The 18,039-nt window shown below is 46.4% G+C and overlaps 1 protein-coding gene across 1 annotated transcript in view; it reads left to right on the forward strand.

Annotated features, from left to right (window-relative positions):
- The first annotated feature begins 375 nt into the window (after positions 1 to 375).
- Positions 376 to 18,039, forward strand: part of DUSP10 (dual specificity phosphatase 10) — a 69,060-nt gene continuing 51,396 nt past the window's right edge. Inside the window, exons 1-2 of the mRNA XM_073556786.1 lie at positions 376 to 601; positions 1,614 to 2,472. Coding sequence (XP_073412887.1) covers positions 1,659 to 2,472 — 814 coding nt within the window. The 5' untranslated portion in view covers positions 376 to 601; positions 1,614 to 1,658. The remainder of the gene's footprint in view (positions 602 to 1,613; positions 2,473 to 18,039) is intronic.

Raw genomic sequence — 18,039 nt, forward strand, 5'->3', positions numbered from 1 at the left:
AACTCTGATGAAACTCTGACTACTTTTTGAGCGTAAAAAAAAAACAAAATCCCTGACGCGCGAAGGAAACCTGTCGAAAACTACGGGGTCATTTTGAATAAAATCTAACTTAAGGCGTAACATAAAGCAATGTGATGGCACCAGGTCCCAATCATTGATCACAACTCTGAACAGAACTGCCTGACAGCCAGGACCACTGGATAATGACGTCAGCCAATGAGAGCCAGCCCCTAGCCGCGCCCCCTGACTCCTCAGCCAATCCCCTCACAGTAGGAGTAAACAGTTCCACCCCTCCTCTCGGCTCACTGGGTGTCAGTTCCTCAGGCCACGCCCATTTCGAATGTTTCATGACTCTGAGCGAAGAAAGAAAGTAACATTGTATCACATCAATGGAAGCAGCAGCGAGTGAATGGGAGCAGGGGAGCTAGAGAAGCAGGAGCAGGGGCCAAGCCAGCAGCGGAGGGCAGGCTCACAGCACTGAGTGCCTGCATGGAGAAGCCCTGCAAGTCTTCATAGGGCTGCAGCTCATCTCTGAACCCTTGCACCCTGCAGGGCTCCAGCTTGCTGCTGTCTGCTGTGACACTGCTGCAGTGGCATTGAGGTGAGCACCCTTTGTCCCCCCCCCCCCATTCCATTGCCTTTATAAGATCTGGAAGCTTCTCATCTGATTATATCTGTATATTATATAGAAGGTCCATCACCTCTGCATCATTATCATCAGCAGCAGGACCGGCGCTTCTTACCGCAGGGATGCGGATGTTTTTAATGCTTACTTTTGACAGGGATGGCTGGGAATTTAACTGCTGCATGTCAGGATCATATGTAGCGACGCGCTCATAAATAGTACCGCAATACGTGTCACGTATAGAGAGGGTTCATGATCCTGGGGGAGTCTGAGGGATGATGTCTAGGTGGATATAGACCGCCCCTAACTTTAAGAAACCATCTCTCCTGTCTGCAGTTCATTCATTCATTCATATATATTACATTATTAGGTTTTCCGCGCTGTAGTATTATTATAGTATTCTAATGATGGCTGCTGCAGCCTCATAGACGGACACCGCAGCGTTGTAGCAGACACATAGATGATCCATCCGGCGACCTCATTCTTTTTTTTTTTCAGCTGTGGATATGTTTCCAGTACAGACATATGAAAGGTTCATAAAGGGTCGTTTAATTTCGGCTGCACGTCCACAGGCGATATTTTTAGCAGCTCTGTATACTTACCATAAAAAAGAAAAAAATCCTCAGGTCATTAGTTATCTGCTGTACAGACTTGTCAGATAGACTCAAGTGAAATTAACCATGCATAAACAGTGGTGACTTGACTCCTGGCTTGAATGGAAACTTTTCTGGTTATTTGACATTAATTCTTGCAGATGTAGCAGAGCTGAGATGGTTGGCGAAGTGTTCTAGGATTAGCGACAAATTGCTGGGTTAAAATAATGCAGGAGATTGAGAGAAGAAATAAAAGCACCTGTATCATTCACCATATGGTTTTTTTTTTACATTCTTTTTGTAGATGATTAACTCGGCTCTGCTACATAAGTTTAACAATGAATGTATTGCGGTGTTTGCTGTTCTCGCCTGATGTTGTCTCTTCTGCTTTGCAGACCATTTTAGTTGTACTTGAACCTGTCGGTGCTGTGAGATTCCCGATGCCTCCATCTCCTCTGGACGACGCTGTTATTGTGGCACTATCCAGACCCGTGAGACCACAAGAGCTCAACCTCTGCCTAGACTCTTCCTACTGTGACACCGCCTCGGTGAGGGGTAGCTGCAGGTCTTTACTCAGCACAAGCGTAGCGTCGCTCACCGCTGCTAATCTGACGTATATGCCCTCTTCCAACGGCTCTGCTCGCTCCTTGGGTTGTGGATGTAGCAGTGCCAGCTGTTGCAGTGTGGCAGCGTACGAAAAAGATACTCAGAGCCAGACTATAAGCAGTACCACAATCACCAGCAGTGCCGCCGGTCCCTCCACCTCTTCTTGCCCTCCCAACCCAATGGTCAACAATACTGAAAACAGTGGCGCGTTAAGTCCATCCGGCGGGGTTGGCAGCCCTGTGTCTACTACCACCACCACCAAACAGTTTGCCAACATAAAAATCATTTATCCCAATGACTTGGCCAAGAAGATAGCGAAATGCAGCAAAACTCATCTCCCCAACCAGGGGCCCATCATCATTGACTGCAGACCCTTCATGGAGTATAACAAAAGCCATATCCAAGGGGCCGTTCATATTAATTGCTCCGATAAGATCAGCAGGAGGAGGCTTCAGCAGGGGAAGATAACCGTGTTGGATTTAATATCATGCAGGGAAGGCAAAGACTCATTCAAGAGGATATTTTCCAAAGAAATCATCGTTTACGACGATAATACTAATGAGCCGAGCCGGGTCATACCATCGCAGCCGCTCCATACGGTTCTAGAGTCGCTGAAGCGGGAGGGGAAGGAACCTCTGGTGCTCAAAGGTAATAGTCACACTGTAATAAGAGAGAGATTTACGTTTATATGATTGATTTACTATTGGTTCTTTAAATATTTCTTCCAAATCGTTGTTGACAATTTTTCTTACTTTCCTGCAAACCCTCTATGGCACCCATTTTTCATCCATACCTTTCAGAAACAGATAAAATTGTGCCAACTGGTTGGATTGACATCTACACACTATGCTTAGTGCCCAACTCTGTCCCTGCCAACATTGCCACTTCGGCACTGATGTGGATGATGTCCCTTTATGAAATTTTGCATCTGCGCATGCGTGGAGAATCACTTTGTACTCCCCTCAACAGGGCAGCGGGAGTCACGCATTTGCCGATCTTCTAATCAATGGCAATTTTTCAGAGGCTGTAGGAGACGTCACTCAGATCAGTCAGGGACAGATGGAGCGCTAACCGTGCCCATTACCGTACCGCACAGGAAAGTTTCAAGCTGTGGTGGGCAGCAGTGGTGCTATAGAGGGGGTTGTAGGGAATTGAAAGAAATAGATATTGATGTGGCGGTAAGAGTTTATATAGGAAAAAGGCTTCCTTAAATTTATCTGTTCCTAAGATCTCTGGGTAACAAGATGGCTGCCATGTATGAGGATTGTAAACCAGTGCATCAGGATTTTTTCAAAGCAAATCATTGGAGGTGCAGCTAGGCTTTCCTTTACCCGGGGCAAGCATTCATTTTGTTGCTCTAGCTATGTATCCCTCCCAAAGGAGGTTGTCTTGTGGACACCTCCCTATCGCCCCCCCCCCAGGCGCTCACGCCTGTAGCTCGCTCCTAGGTAGACACTTGTGTGGGTGAAGGTGTAAGATGTGAGTTCATATGTAGAACGCTCTTTTCAGACAGGACTTTCTCATGGGGAGGCATTACACTTAATGGTTACAACTCAGATGAGGCACAAGCATGGTGGTCACACATAGGCGGAAGCACTGTCTTCTTAAACCACAGCAGATATTAGAGGAAAGTCTCTAAAACTAGAGCCACCTCCTAAAGTACAGTAAAGTTCTCACCCCCAGTGGGATGGGGACATCAGTAGATGTGTCTGAATGTCTGAAGGTAGACCAAGGGTCGTTTTCATGGGGGATGGTTGCATCAGTTTACTCCTGGTAAGTAGGGTTCAGATATATGGTGAAGCAGTAAAGACATAGACTGTATATACGTATGTCACCAGAATGTCAGCCTGGAATAGATCCCTCATCTGAAATTTATATCAAGCCCATATAGACGACTCTCATTCCCTAAGGCTTCCATTTCTGAGCAGCCGCCACCACTTGACCATTTGCCAGACTTCCGGGTCTTCTCCACCATGACCTCTCTGTCAGGGCTCCCAGAGGTTCTATGCTGGGCACTGTGATGGGTCAACCTGCCTTTTTGGTGCCCTATTTAATATCGTCCATACTTTCCAGCATCACTCCAGGGTTCCCAAGGACTATGGTCCATGCAAGTAACCCAACCTCCTGCCTAATGGCAAGCGGGTCTTACGTCTGCTGGCAACAACCGGAGGCGGCTGCCCTACATAGTGGCCGAGTTGGATCCTTGCCAACTCCATCACTTTACAGTATGACACAAATACAACAGTGTTTAGGAGAGTTGGGTCATGCCTTATTTGAGAGGCCATGCTGACTGTCTCCCAACCTTCTCAGAAACGTATGAGACTTTGGAATGGAAGACAAGAAATTGGGAAGGATTTATACTCACTAGTGAGGTGTTATTTTAGGATGCGTTCTACAGTTTAGCAAGGGTGCAGCCTCTGGGACCCCAAACAGTCCTAAAAAACAAGGGGCAGCACTAATTTAGCGCTGCTTTGCCATCTACGGTTTCCTGGACAGTGACGCACCTGGCTACCAGCAACCTGTCTGTTACGTTTATCGGGACATCTCTGCAGTTCTCCTGCACAGTGAGGGGATTGGGGGGCCTGAGCATGACAAGAAACAGTGGAGGGGACACAGCCCTAAATCAATGCTGCTGCCTCTTCATTCTCAGCTATGGTGAGAGGTATCAGAGGTTGAGCGCCCGATCATCAAGAGCTGGAATGCCCTTACCATATGTCTTTATCTGATATGGTGGGAAGCAGCTACGGACTGGGGTTGAAATTCAGCCCAGGCATTTGAAATTACACAGGCCCACGTTGTCCCCGTCCCCAAGCACCAGATGGGATATATTACTATTACCCTGGATGGAGGAAAGCAAGATTTTCTATAACACCAATATTTCTAATGATACCAGAGGCCTGCTGGGGTAAGTGACGGAGTCAGCGACTTTGTGCTACATCACATCTCTTAACAGTATGGGTGTCATGAGAGCACCGATGCTGCTAACAACATAGCAGACAAGGCAGCCTATGACCAGACAGGCCTTTCTGGCATTTGCCAGAATTGCCAGATGGCCAATCCGGCCCGGTGGGAGGTACCATTTAAAGGGCTTCGATGCTTTTGGGTTTTGTGATGTCCTATGTGGGTTAGCTGAGCGGACGCAGACAGAAGAGGTCCCTGTGTAAGATCAGTGTATGGGCCCTTTGCCGTCCAATAGCTCCTCCATAATGCACAATTCCACTTACTTTGGAGGTAGTGATGGCCCCCTTACCTCATGGACCCCTGTTGCGAATGTTAAACCAATAATATGTCTTTCGCTAATTAGCGCTCATTTAATGTGGGGTGACGGGACTCTATCTATTATCTATCTATCATCTATCTGTTATCTATCTATTATCTATCTATCTATTATCTTTCTATCTATTTATTATCTATCTACCGGTATTTATCTTTCTCCTATCTACCTATCTATCTATCTATCTATCTATCTATCTATCTATCTATCTATCTATCTATCTATCTATCTATCTATCTCTATTATCTGTATATTATCTATATATCTATAGTGGTTAGCGCTGCAGCCTTGCAGCGCTGAGGTCCTGGGTTCAAATCCCACCAAGGACAACATCTGCAAGGAGTTTGTATGTTCTCCCCGTGTTTGCGTGGGTTTCCTCCCACATTCTAAAGACATACTAATAGGGAACTTAGATTGTGAGCCCCATCGGGGACAGTGATGGTGATGCGTGCAAACTGTAAAGCGCTGCGGAATATGTTAGCGCTATATAAAAATAAAGATTATTTAAAAAATAAAGATTATTTATCTATCCTAACTGCAGACAGTAGACTTTTGGGCAATGGTGAGTTATCTTCCCTGCGGCCGTCCCTCTGGCACAGTCAGTAGAACAGGTTGACTTCTGTAAGAGGAGAGACGGAGCAGAGGAGCTGTCACAATGTGTTGATGCTTCTTGAATGTCACCTGTAGCCAACGCTCAGTGCAAGGAGTTCAGCCAAATGTCTGCACTGCGGACGGTATCGCCCTGCGCGATATCATAGATAGCTTCTTAGGAAAAAGCATATAATATAAATCCGAAAAAGGAACACATCCTTGACAACATCGTCCATTGTACTGATGCCATGAGCGTTGCCAGCTGATCACCTCTACCCTTCTCCGCAGTGGTCTAGGGTTTGCACACTACTTGCACAAATTGCCTCTTCAGAGAGGAAGAGGACCAGAACTCCAGCGCCAACTATTGTAGTAGCAATCCTAAAAGTCAGTACCGACTGTTGAACGAGTCTTGCCACATGGCTTAGGATTTAAGCCTAACCAGACGCTCTGTTTGTAGATACGTGTTTCAGGATGATGGCCCCTCATCAGTGCAAAGCAGTAAGTCTCATTTGGCTGTATAAGAGGCCTCTGATGGGGTTCTAAGGGGTAATTGCTCTCTCTGTGATGAGTGCCATGTTGGTGTAAGGAGACTTCTAGACATTGCAATTCTCCTCTGGGAAATTAGACATGCACATTGGCTCTTCAGAGAGGAGCTGTCATGATCCCAGTGCAGGTTTCTGAGCTGCACGTCAGGGGTTAATGTCTGGAGCTCAGTGCAGGTTTTGACCTGCACACCTGGGGTTAATGATTGTGGCCTCTTTCTGGTTCTGGGAGAGCTTCATAATCCCCTGGGAAGCTCCAACCCCTGTCAGTTATACTTTTGCCTTTGGCCTAGTGTGCTGACCCCTGTGTGCCTGTTTGTTGCTATAGCTTGTTTATATGGTTCTGACCCGGTTCTGTCCCCCGTTGTGAGTTTGCCTGTTGATTTTGCACTGCGATATTATCTGTGTATGACTCATTGCCTGTGATCTGACTACTCTCTGCTCGCCCCTCTTGCACCTTGCAGCTATCTCTGTGTATGACTCATTGGCTACGTCCTGACTATCCTCCCTGTCTATGCCCCCTGGTAACTTTGTCTCGCAGTTACCCTGCTAGGAGTTCTCCTGCAGCTCCTAGCTCTCTGGAGTTTAGGCCACGCCCCTAGCAGTCACATGCTTCAGGTCCTGCGGCCATCTAAGACTTGGGGGCACAACAGCATCTTGGATAGAGAGCCGGGACTCAGGAGTAAGGAGTCCCCGAAGCAGGCTACAGCTGTCTGCCGTACAAGTAGAGTTCTTGGGAACATCTGTCAGGAGGCACTCCAGTGTAACTCAGTACTAGGAGTACTTCACACTTAAAGGCGCTATAGAGGAGACGTTCAGAAAGGTACATGTTGGCGGAGTGTTGGAAGGGAGCATTCCACCTTGCCTGGAGGTTGATTGAGCCTCTGACCCGGAGGACACGGCACGGAGGCAGGCACCTGTGTGTACTACAGACTGTGAGTAAAGCTTTGGAACTACAAGCCCTGGTGTCCTCCATTGATTCCTGCGCTAACACACCCAGCACTGCTACACCTGGGTACCAGCTTCTACACCGCTGGTGCCTCTCCTCTACCCCTACATCTACACTGCCCTAGGGCTACAGCTTCACCTGTGGGGAGCTTCACCATCTTGGCTGCAACACACCACCAGCCCCAGAGGATCTGCACGCAGCGTCGGCTCAACATCTCACTTGCCGAACATCACAGGTGGCGTCACGAACTATTTCATTAACTACATTCCACCATTCAAACTATCTCCCCTATTAATTGGGCGCCCAGGGCCACGGACCGGGTCAGCGCTGCTGTGACACATCCCGCCGACACCGGCCCAGTACCGAGTACCCTACAGCCCTGGGAGGGCGACCCAAGGGCAGAGGGGTGTGTAACGGGGCTTACAGACCGCATCGGGCATCGCAGCCTGAGAACGTAGAGGATCCTGTCTGTGGATTTATTCTGCTGATCTAATGACCTCCCCGGGGATGAGCGGTGCCTGCGTGCTAGCTGCTCATGCTTTCTCTCTCTTTAGAAACAACATCCTCATTTTGTGCATTTTTTTTTAATAGGGGAACTGGTGTCTATGTAATGACTGCGGCCATCTTAAAGGGGGTGTGTCATTATTTTCCATGTAATTATCTCTATTATTAAAATCCTAAAATCTTAATGGTTTTTTTTACTGTAGACACTGAGCCTTAAAATAAACTGAGACTTCCTGTTCCGTAGAAATCAATTCTCAGCCGTCATTTTGTCATCATCACAGACAGGATTACAACATCTGTCTGTACAGTAGATAACACAGCATCCACCATGTCACAGCTCACCTCCTCCTCTACAAACACGGGTAACACCTCTATATACAGTAGATAACTCTGCATCCATTATTCACTATAGGTGATATCACAGCTCACCTCCTCCTCCTGTACAAAGACAGTTAACCCCTCTATATACAGTAAATATCACAACATCCACCATTCACAATAGGTGATGTCACAGCTCACCTCCTCCTCCTGTACATTGACTGATAACACCTCTATATACAGTAGATAACACAGGATCCACCATTCACAATTGGTCATGTCACAGCTCACCTCCTCCTCCTGTACATTGACTGATAACACCTCTATATACAGTAGAGAACACACGACTCACCATTCACAATAGGTGATGTCACAGCTCACCTCCTTTCTCTACAATGACTGATAACACCTCTACATACAGTAGATAACACGGGATCCACCATTTAAAATAGGTGATGTCACAGCTCACCTCCTCCTCCTGTACAATGACTGATAACACCTCTATATACAGTAGATCACACAGGATCCACCATTCACAATGGATGATGTCACAGCTCACCTCCTCCTCCTGTACATTGACTGCTAACACCTCTATATACAGTAGATCACACAGGATCCACCATTCACAATAGATGATGTCACAGCTCAACTCCTCCTCCTGTACATTGACTGCTAACACCTCTATATACAGTAGATCACATAGGATCCACCATTCAAAATAGGTGATGTCACAGCTCACCTTCTCTCTCTCCATGCCCAATGATGTATTTACAGATCCTGTCCATGTTGCTTTTCACATAATCACGACAGTAAATGGAATGAAAAATTTCCAATCTCTGAAAATAGATTGGGACAAATGAAAAAAAATCAACATGATTCAGAATAAGGTTTAAATAATTAAAAATATAATATACAGTGGGGAAAAAAGTATTTAGTCAGTCAGCAATAGTGCAAGTTCCACCACTTAAAAAGATGAGAGGCGTCTGTAATTTACATCAAAGGTAGACCTCAACTATGGGAGACAAACTGAGAAAAAAAAATCCAGAAAATCACATTGTCTGTTTTTTTTTCATTTTATTTGCATATTATGGTGGAAAATAAGTATTTGGTCAGAAACAAAATTTCATCTCAATACTTTGTGATATATCCTTTGTTGGCAATGACAGAGGTCAAACGTTTTCTGTAAGTCTTCACAAGGTTGCCACACACTGTTGTTGGTATGTTGGCCCATTCCTCCATGCAGATCTCCTCTAGAGCAGTGATGTTTTTGGCTTTTCGCTTGGCAACACGGACTTTCAACTCCCTCCAAAGGTTTTCTATAGGGTTGAGATCTGGAGACTGGCTAGGCCACTCCAGGACCTTGAAATGCTTCTTACGAAGCCACTCCTTCGTTGCCCTGGCGGTGTGCTTTGGATCATTGTCATGTTGAAAGACCCAGCCACGTTTCATCTTCAATGCCCTTGCTGATGGAAGGAGGTTTGCACTCAAAATCTCACGATACATGGCCCCATTCATTCTTTCATGTACCCGGATCAGTCGTTCTGGCCCCTTTGCAGAGAAACAGCCCCAAAGCATGATGTTTCCACCACCATGCTTTACAGTAGGTATGGTGTTTGATGGATGCAACTCAGTATTCTTTTTCCTCCAAACACGACAAGTTGTGTTTCTACCAAACAGTTCCAGTTTGGTTTCATCAGACCATAGGACATTCTCCCAAAACTCCTCTGGATCATCCAAATGCTCTCTAGCAAACTTCAGACGGGCCCGGACATGTACAGGCTTAAGCAGTGGGACACGTCTGGCACTGCAGGATCTGAGTCCATGGTGGCGTAGTGTGTTACTTATGGTAGGCCTTGTTACATTGGTAACCGCGTGGTTCTGGGATTTTTGCTCACCGTTCTTGTGATCATTCTGACCCCACGGGGTGGGATTTTGCGTGGAGCACCAGATCGAGGGAGATTATCAGTGGTCTTGTATGTCTTCCATTTTCTAATTATTGCTCCCACAGTTGATTTCTTCACTCCAAGCTGGTTGGCTATTGCAGATTCAGTCTTCCCAGCCTGGTGCAGGGCTACAATTTTGTTTCTGGTGTCCTTTGACAGCTCTTTGGTCTTCACCATAGTGGAGTTTGGAGTCAGACTGTTTGAGGGTGTGCACAGGTGTCTTTTTATACTGATAACAAGTTTAAACAGGTGCCATTACTACAGGTAATGAGTGGAGGAAAGAGGAGACTCTTAAAGAAGAAGTTACAGGTCTGTGAGAGCCAGAAATCTTGATTGCTTGTTTCTGACCAAATACTTATTTTCCACCATAATATGAAAATAAAATGAAAAAAAAACATACAATGTGATTTTCTGGATTTTTTTTTCTCAGTTTGTCTCCCATAGTTGAGGTCTACCTATGATGTTAATTACAGACGCCTCTCATCTTTTTAAGTGGTGGAACTTGCACTATTGCTGACTGACTAAATACTTTTTTTCCCCACTGTATATGTTGTAATGACTTTAAAGAGGACGTTCCCAAAGCCGAAAAGTGGCATCAAGTATCGAGAAACGCCCTTGACCCCCAAACCGCTCGCCGCATGTCAGGACAAGGCCTGTTGGTGACCCTTGATCGATCGCTGGCAGCTGTTTCTCTGCTCCCCTCTGGGAGCTTCCACCATGCCGCTATTTTGCACAGCATGCAAGGTAAATCCATACTTGACAAATCCTTATGAAATCTGTAGTTATCATTGTAATATTCTGAGAGAAAGCCACAAATACGATCTAGGGTTTATATAACTATAAACCTGCCATATAGTGTTCCAACAAAGCCGCTATAATAATGCTACAACTGATGCCATTGCTTTGGGCATTATTATATGAGTTCTATATGATATAGTGTTCTACTTATATTACTGCCATATAATGGATGCATAAGTGTCATATGGTGTTATAAATAATTCTGCCCTAAAGTGTTCAAATATTACTGATATACTGTGCAAAGGAAATGAGATAATGCTAACACAGAGCCACCGGGAAAGGAAGTTCGCAGCAAGGAGATATGGTGGTGGAACCTTGGAATGGTGGAGGAAGCGGCCACATTTCCCTCTTTGCCGTAATCTGGTCCTAAGTTCTTTAGGTTTATAATAGAAATGATGCGGTAAAGATGTTCTTTCCTTTCCGCACTATAATTAATGGCTTCTTTAAGTTCAGATCGGAAGGTGATGTAGATTATTCCCACGCTTGATGTGCAGGGCGTGAGCCGTCCACTCCTATGTGTACACCCATGTGTCCCGCGCCGCTGTAATTACACAACACGGGTGAAGTAGAAGATTCAAGGAATGTTCAGAAGTGATAGGAAATGACTGCTGCTAATCCTCATTAGTCACGAGCGCAGACTAATCGGGGGGGGGGGGGGGGTTGTAAAAGATTTTCACTTATCAATATACAATGTTGGGTGTTATCCTCCTTTCAACATACACAACAACGTCCTTCGTATCGGGCCTGAGAGGTCTTCGAACTGAAGTGTTTTCCTTGTTTGTGTCTGATTACTTCCCGCTGTGATCACATGCTGTGACTGCTGCAGCCAATCCCTATCCTCAGTCATCCAATGGCTTAAATACTACCCCAGTGCTGAGGCCAGTGATTGGCTGCAGTGGTCACATGGATGTTGTACAACCTGTGATGGCTGTATGAAGAAAGCAGAGACTAACCCAAAATCTGTAACCGACCCCTACTAAGTATATATCATTGATAATATTGTGTCAGAAAGACCCATGAACCTCACAGTACCAAGGAGTGAGTGCGGGTGAGTTCTTTGCACCCCATATAGCGGTGACAACCTCCTCCACCAGTTAAGTGCTCCCTCAGATCATCCATTAGGTGGATGGAAAATTTCTAGAAGCAGATACAATTCAACACAACGGTGGAGCAAGGAGCCGTGAGGTCCCTGCTCCACCATCCACTGTACCACCGGAGGCTTAGAGCAGAAGGCGCAATGACCTCACTAGAAGGCACCTGCTGCACTGAGCCTCACACTACATTCCACCCCAACTAAAATTAGCGAAAACTAAACCCTTACCCAGAGCCGACCTCTATAGAACCACGCACTATGCTGAGCCCGTCTGCTCTGATAGTCTTGGGAGCAGTGCTAGGTAGGCATTTAACTTGCTGAATTTAATTGGGGTGGAATTTAGTGTTTCCTCTAAGCCGAGGACTCTGGAAACGAAAGTGTTAAAACAGCCTGATAATGAGGTTGAGAAGCCTGTGCGGGCATCATGATGTATGAGGGGCACTGTGCGGGCATCATGATGTATGAGGGGCACTGTGCGGGCATCAAGATGTATGAGGGGCACTGTGCGGGCATCATGATGTATGAGGGGCACTGTGCGGGCATCATGATGTATGAGGGGCACTGTGCGGGCATCATGATGTATGAGGGGCACTGTGCGGGCGTCATGATGTATGAGGGGCAATGTGCGGGCATCATGATATATGAGGGGCACTGTGCGGGCATCATGATGTATGAGGGGCACTGTGCGGGCGTCATGATGTACAGTATGAGGGGCACTGTGCGGGCATCATGATGTATGAGGGGCACTGTGCGGGTGTCATCATGTATGAGGGGCACTGTACAGGCATTGTGATGTATGAGGGGCACTGTATGGGCATCGTGATGTATGAGGGGCACTGTGCGGGCGTCGTGATGTATGAGGGGCACTGTGCGGGCGTCATGTATGAGGGGCACTGTGCGGGCATCGTGATGTATGAGGGGCACTGTGCGGGCGTCGTGATGTATGAGGGGCACTGTGCGGGCATCATGATGTATGAGAGGCAATGTGCGGGCATCAAGATGTATGAGGGGCACTGTGCGGGCATCATGATGTATGAGGGGCACTGTGCAGGCATCATGATGTATGAGGGGCAATGTGCGGGCGTCATGATGTATGAGGGGCACTGTGCGGGCGTCATGATGTATGAGGGGCAATGTGCGGGCATCATGATGTATGAGGGGCACTGTGCGGGCGTCATGATGTATGAGAGGCAATGTGCGGGCATCATGATGTATGAGGGGCACTGTGCGGGCGTCATGATGTACATTATGAGGGGCACTGTGTGGGCATCATGATGTATGAGGGGCACTGTGCGGGTGTCATCATGTATGAGGGGCACTGTACGGGCATTGTGATGTATGAGGGGCACTGTATGGGCATCGTGATGTATGAGGGGCACTGTGCGGGCGTCGTGATGTATGAGGGGCACTGTGCGGGCGTCATCATGTATGAGGAGCACTGTGCGGGCATCGTGATGTATGAGGGGCACTGTGCGGGCGTCGTGATGTATGAGGGGCACTGTGCGGGCGTCATGATGTATGAGGGGCACTGTGCGGGCGTCGTGATGTATGAGGGGCACTGTGCGGGCGTCGTGATGTATGAGGGGCACTGTGCGGGCGTCGTGATGTATGAGGGGCACTGTGTGGGCATCATGATGTATGAGGGGCACTGTGCGGGCGTCATCATGTATGAGGGGCACTGTGCGGGCGTCATCATGTATGAGGGGCACTGTGCGGGCATCGTGATGTATGAGGGGCAATGTGCGGGCATCGTGATGTATGAGGGGCACTGTGCGGGGATCGTGATGTATGAGGGGCAATGTGCGGGGATCGTGATGTATGAGGGGCAATGTGCGGGCATCGTGATGTATGAGGGGCACTGTGCGGGGATCGTGATGTATGAGGGGCACTGTGCGGGCGTCGTGATGTATGAGGGGCACTGTGCGGGCGTTGTGATGTATGAGGGGCACTGTGCGGGCGTCGTGATGTATGAGGGGCACTGTGCGGGCGTCGTGATGTATGAGGGGCACTGTGCGGGCGTCGTGATGTATGAGGGGCACTGTGCGGGCGTCGTGATGTATGAGGGGCACTGTGTGGGCGTCATCATGTATGAGGGGCACTGTGCGGGCGTCGTGATGTATGAGGGGCACTGTGCGGGCGTCGTGATGTATGAGGGGCACTGTGCGGGCGTCGTGATGTATGAGGGGCACTGTGGGGGAATCCTATCACACTGGGGACATTATACACTCACTGGCCACTTTATTAGGTACACCATGCTAGTAACGGGTTGGACCCCCTTTTGCCTTCAGAACTGCCTCAATTCTTCGTGGCAGAGATTCAACAAGGTGCTGGAAGCATTCCTCAGAGATTTTGGACCATATTGACATGATGGCATCACACAGTTGGCGCAGATTTGTCGGCTGCACATCCCTGATGCGAATCTCCCGTTCCACCACATCCCAAAGATGCTCTATTGGATTGAGATCTGGTGACTGAGGAGGCCATTTGAGTACAGTGAACTCATTGTCATGTTCAAGAAACCAATCTGAGATGATTCGAGCTTTATGACATGGCGCATTATCCTGCTGAAAGTAGCCATCAGATGCCTGTTCTTAGCTGAGAGGAGTGGTACCCGGTGTGGTCTTCTGCTGCTGTAGCCCATCTGCCTCAAAGTTCGACGCACTGTGCGTTCAGAGATGCTCTTCTGCCTACCTTGGTTGTAACGGGTGGCAATTTGAGTCACTGTTGCCTTTCTATCAGCTCGAACCAGTCTGCCCATTCTCCTCTGACCTCTGGCATCAACAAGGCATTTCCGGCCACAGAACTGCCGCTCACTGGATTTTTTTTCATTTTCGGACCATTCTCTGTAAACCCTAGAGATGGTTGTGCGTGAAAATCCCAGTAGATCAGCAGTTTCTGAAATACTCAGACCAGCCTTTCTGGCACCAACAATCATGACACGTTCAAAGGCACTCAAATCACCTTTCTTCCCCATACTGATGCTCGGTTTGAACTGCAGGAGATTGTCTTGACCATGTCTACATGCCTAAATGCACTGAGTTGCCGCCATGTGATTGGCTGATTAGAAATTAAGTCTTAACACACAGTTGGACAGGTGTACCTAATAAAGTGGCCAGTGAGTGTATATTGTGAAGAGGAGCGCTGTTGGGGCATTTTACCAAATTGATGACACAGTGGTTGGTCATTTACTGTGTGTAGAGGGTCACTGGGAGCATCATACTGTGAAGGGGCATGAAAATAAGTGTGTTGCCTTTCAAAGTTGGGAGATAGATAATAGATAGATAATAAATAGATAGATAATAAATGGATAGATAGATAGATAGATAGATAGATAGATAGATAGATAGATAGATAGATAGATAGATAGATAGATAGAAAAAACAGACAGCAGCCCAAACTTGAGCTGATTTTGGGTGCAATAGTCCTGAGTAATGCGGTAGTTTAATGCAAAAATATAAATAGGAAAAAAACCAGGCAGCGCTCCAGTTACAAGAACAATGTGGACTTTAATCCAGCACCAAGTGGTGCAACGTTTCGATATCACAGCACGGTCTTTGTCAAGCACACCTAGATAGATAGATAGATAGATAGATAGATAGATAGATAGATAATAGATAGATAGATGATAGATATATAGAGATAGATAGATAGATATAGATAATAGATAATTGATAGATACAATGGATACTATACTGTAGATAGATAGATGATAGATATATAGAGATAGATAGATGATAGATAGATAGATAATAGATAGATGATAGATATATATAGATAGATGATAGATAGATAGATAGATAATAGATAGATGATAGATATATAGAGATAGATAGATATAGATAATAGATAATTGATAGATACAATGGATACTATACTGTAGATAGATAGATGATAGATAGATGATAGATAAGGAAAGAACAGTATTTGCTGTAACTAAAACAAGTTAATAATGTGCAGAAGGAGAGTTCTCTTAGTCTGACACCAGACCCGGGTCACATGTACCCCGCTGGCCGTCATTTACGCCCGTCCTTTATGCTCTACTTGGGATTTTGCTCCTTCCACAACACTGGCACGATGTCGACTTTTCAAGCACATGCCACTTATGCCGCCCTCGGCCATCACACTGTCCTTCTGCGCGGCGTCACAGCTGCAACGTTGGATGAAGCTTGAAATATTGAAGGCAGAAGCCAAAGGTTGTCATGTGCAGTTGTTTAGAGGATCCCGAATGTTCTAGTCGCCATTACACGGCCATAAATAGATGAGAAGGGCCGGAGATTGGCTGTTAATGAGATTCCGCCTGGTTTATCTACTAATCTGCATTTTTTTTCCCTATTTTTTTTTTTCTCAAAGTTTTCCTGACCTCCCTGTAAACATGGATGTCACTTTCATGGGGTAATGAACGTCACTTGAGATTCGGGCGGCACAGGCTAAATATAGGCGAGCCTGCTTTAGATTCAGTGACCGGGTGAACGTCGTCTGCTGATACTTGGTGCAAAGTTCTGAGCTCTGGAACAGATCCTGGTGCTGACAAAGAAGAGAGAAGGCCATTCCCTGTAGATATTGGGCATTTATGGGCCATTGTAGGCAGTAGGTGGGTTACTTTGCTCGTGTAGCTTCCCAGCTGCACTGGTGGGAGACCGCCGCCTCAAGAAGTTTACTCTCTGGTCCTCCGCTGGTTTAGGTGTCACCATGTGGCTTTCGTTCAGAGTTGGGGAACATAACCCTTCCTGGTATATAGATTTAGAATTCATTTGATGGTGGCAGTGGTCTAGTAATAATCCACCAGACGAAAAGCTACTGGGGACCAAACCACCAGGACATCAGGGATAATGTGCCATCAGGAGGTAGACACTTCCTCAGGTTGTATCTTGTTATCTTTTGGGTTACTAGCTCAAGATACAGCATAATCTTCATGGAGCTAAGGGACGTACTGAGGAGAAAGCCACCGGGATACCAGGGACAATGTGTCCTTAGAAGGTAGACACTTCATCAGGTTGTGGATGATTATCTGTTGGGTTACAAGCCCAAAGAGCAGCCTGATCTACATATATAGCCAAGAACATTAAACCTAAAGATTTTTTTTATTCATAAAGTCCATAGCATTTCCAGTTTTTACTTCTTTCTATAGATTTAGAGTTGATTTGATGGTGAAAATAAAAGACTGGTGATATTGCCTGAGACCGGCAAGTACTGGGGACTAAGTCATGGGACACCAGAAACACGGTCACCATGGAGTAGATGAGCCTGGATTTTTAGTATTTTACTGGCCCAAGGTTAATAGTCATTATGAAGCAAAGATCTATGTTTGTGTTAATAATCCCCCTAGACCAAAAACTACTAAGCATTGAACCACTGGCACACAAGGGACACTGTGTCACAATGCACCGTGGAGGAGATGAGATTGTGAATGCTTTTGTAATTGGTTTACTAGCCATTTTTTTATGGAATCAAGGTCTATGCTTGTGGTGATTATCCATTAATACCAGCAATTACTGGGAGCTAAACCACTAGGACATCAGGGCCACCATGCCACGAGCCTCAGGAGAGTTGGTGTGATTGCGCATGCTTGTGTTACTGGTTTACTAACCTAAGATTGAGGAGCTTCATGGAACAAAGGAGCATGTACCTGACAATCACCTAGACCCAGCCACTGGGACACCAGGGATACTGTATCACAAGTCTTACTGGTTTACTAACCCAAAAAATTAGGGCCAAGCAGATGTTTTTATATTATATCACGTACTGGATGCTAAGCCACGAGAACACCTCGATCACTCTGCCACCAGGGCATATACACTTCTGTCAGCTGTAGATGCGTCATCTTTAGCCATTGTAATCTTTATCCCATTGGAAGATATGAATGTGCATTTACTTAGGTTTTTTGGTTGCAGAAAGTTTAAGTGGAAAACAAACCCTTATATCCTGAAGATGGGACTGATCATACAGTCCGAACCGTCATCCAACTTCATTCTACTGGTGTAGAATGTATTTAAAGGGAATATTCCAGCAGGTTTTTGCTACCTCGTCTGAGAGCAGCATAATGTAGGCAAAGAGATACTGAATCCAACGATGTATCACATAGATTACTGGGCACAGCCGTTCTCACACAATCGGAGCTTTTAGATTTAGAATGAAGCAGAGCTGAGAAAGCTAACCCCGCCCACACCAGACTCTCCAAGTACAAAGTCCATAGACAGTGAGGT

Source organism: Dendrobates tinctorius, unplaced genomic scaffold (assembly GCF_039654945.1).
Source record: "Dendrobates tinctorius isolate UK_male_01 unplaced genomic scaffold, ASM3965494v1 ptg000239l, whole genome shotgun sequence".
Lineage (NCBI taxonomy): Eukaryota > Metazoa > Chordata > Amphibia > Anura > Dendrobatidae > Dendrobates > Dendrobates tinctorius.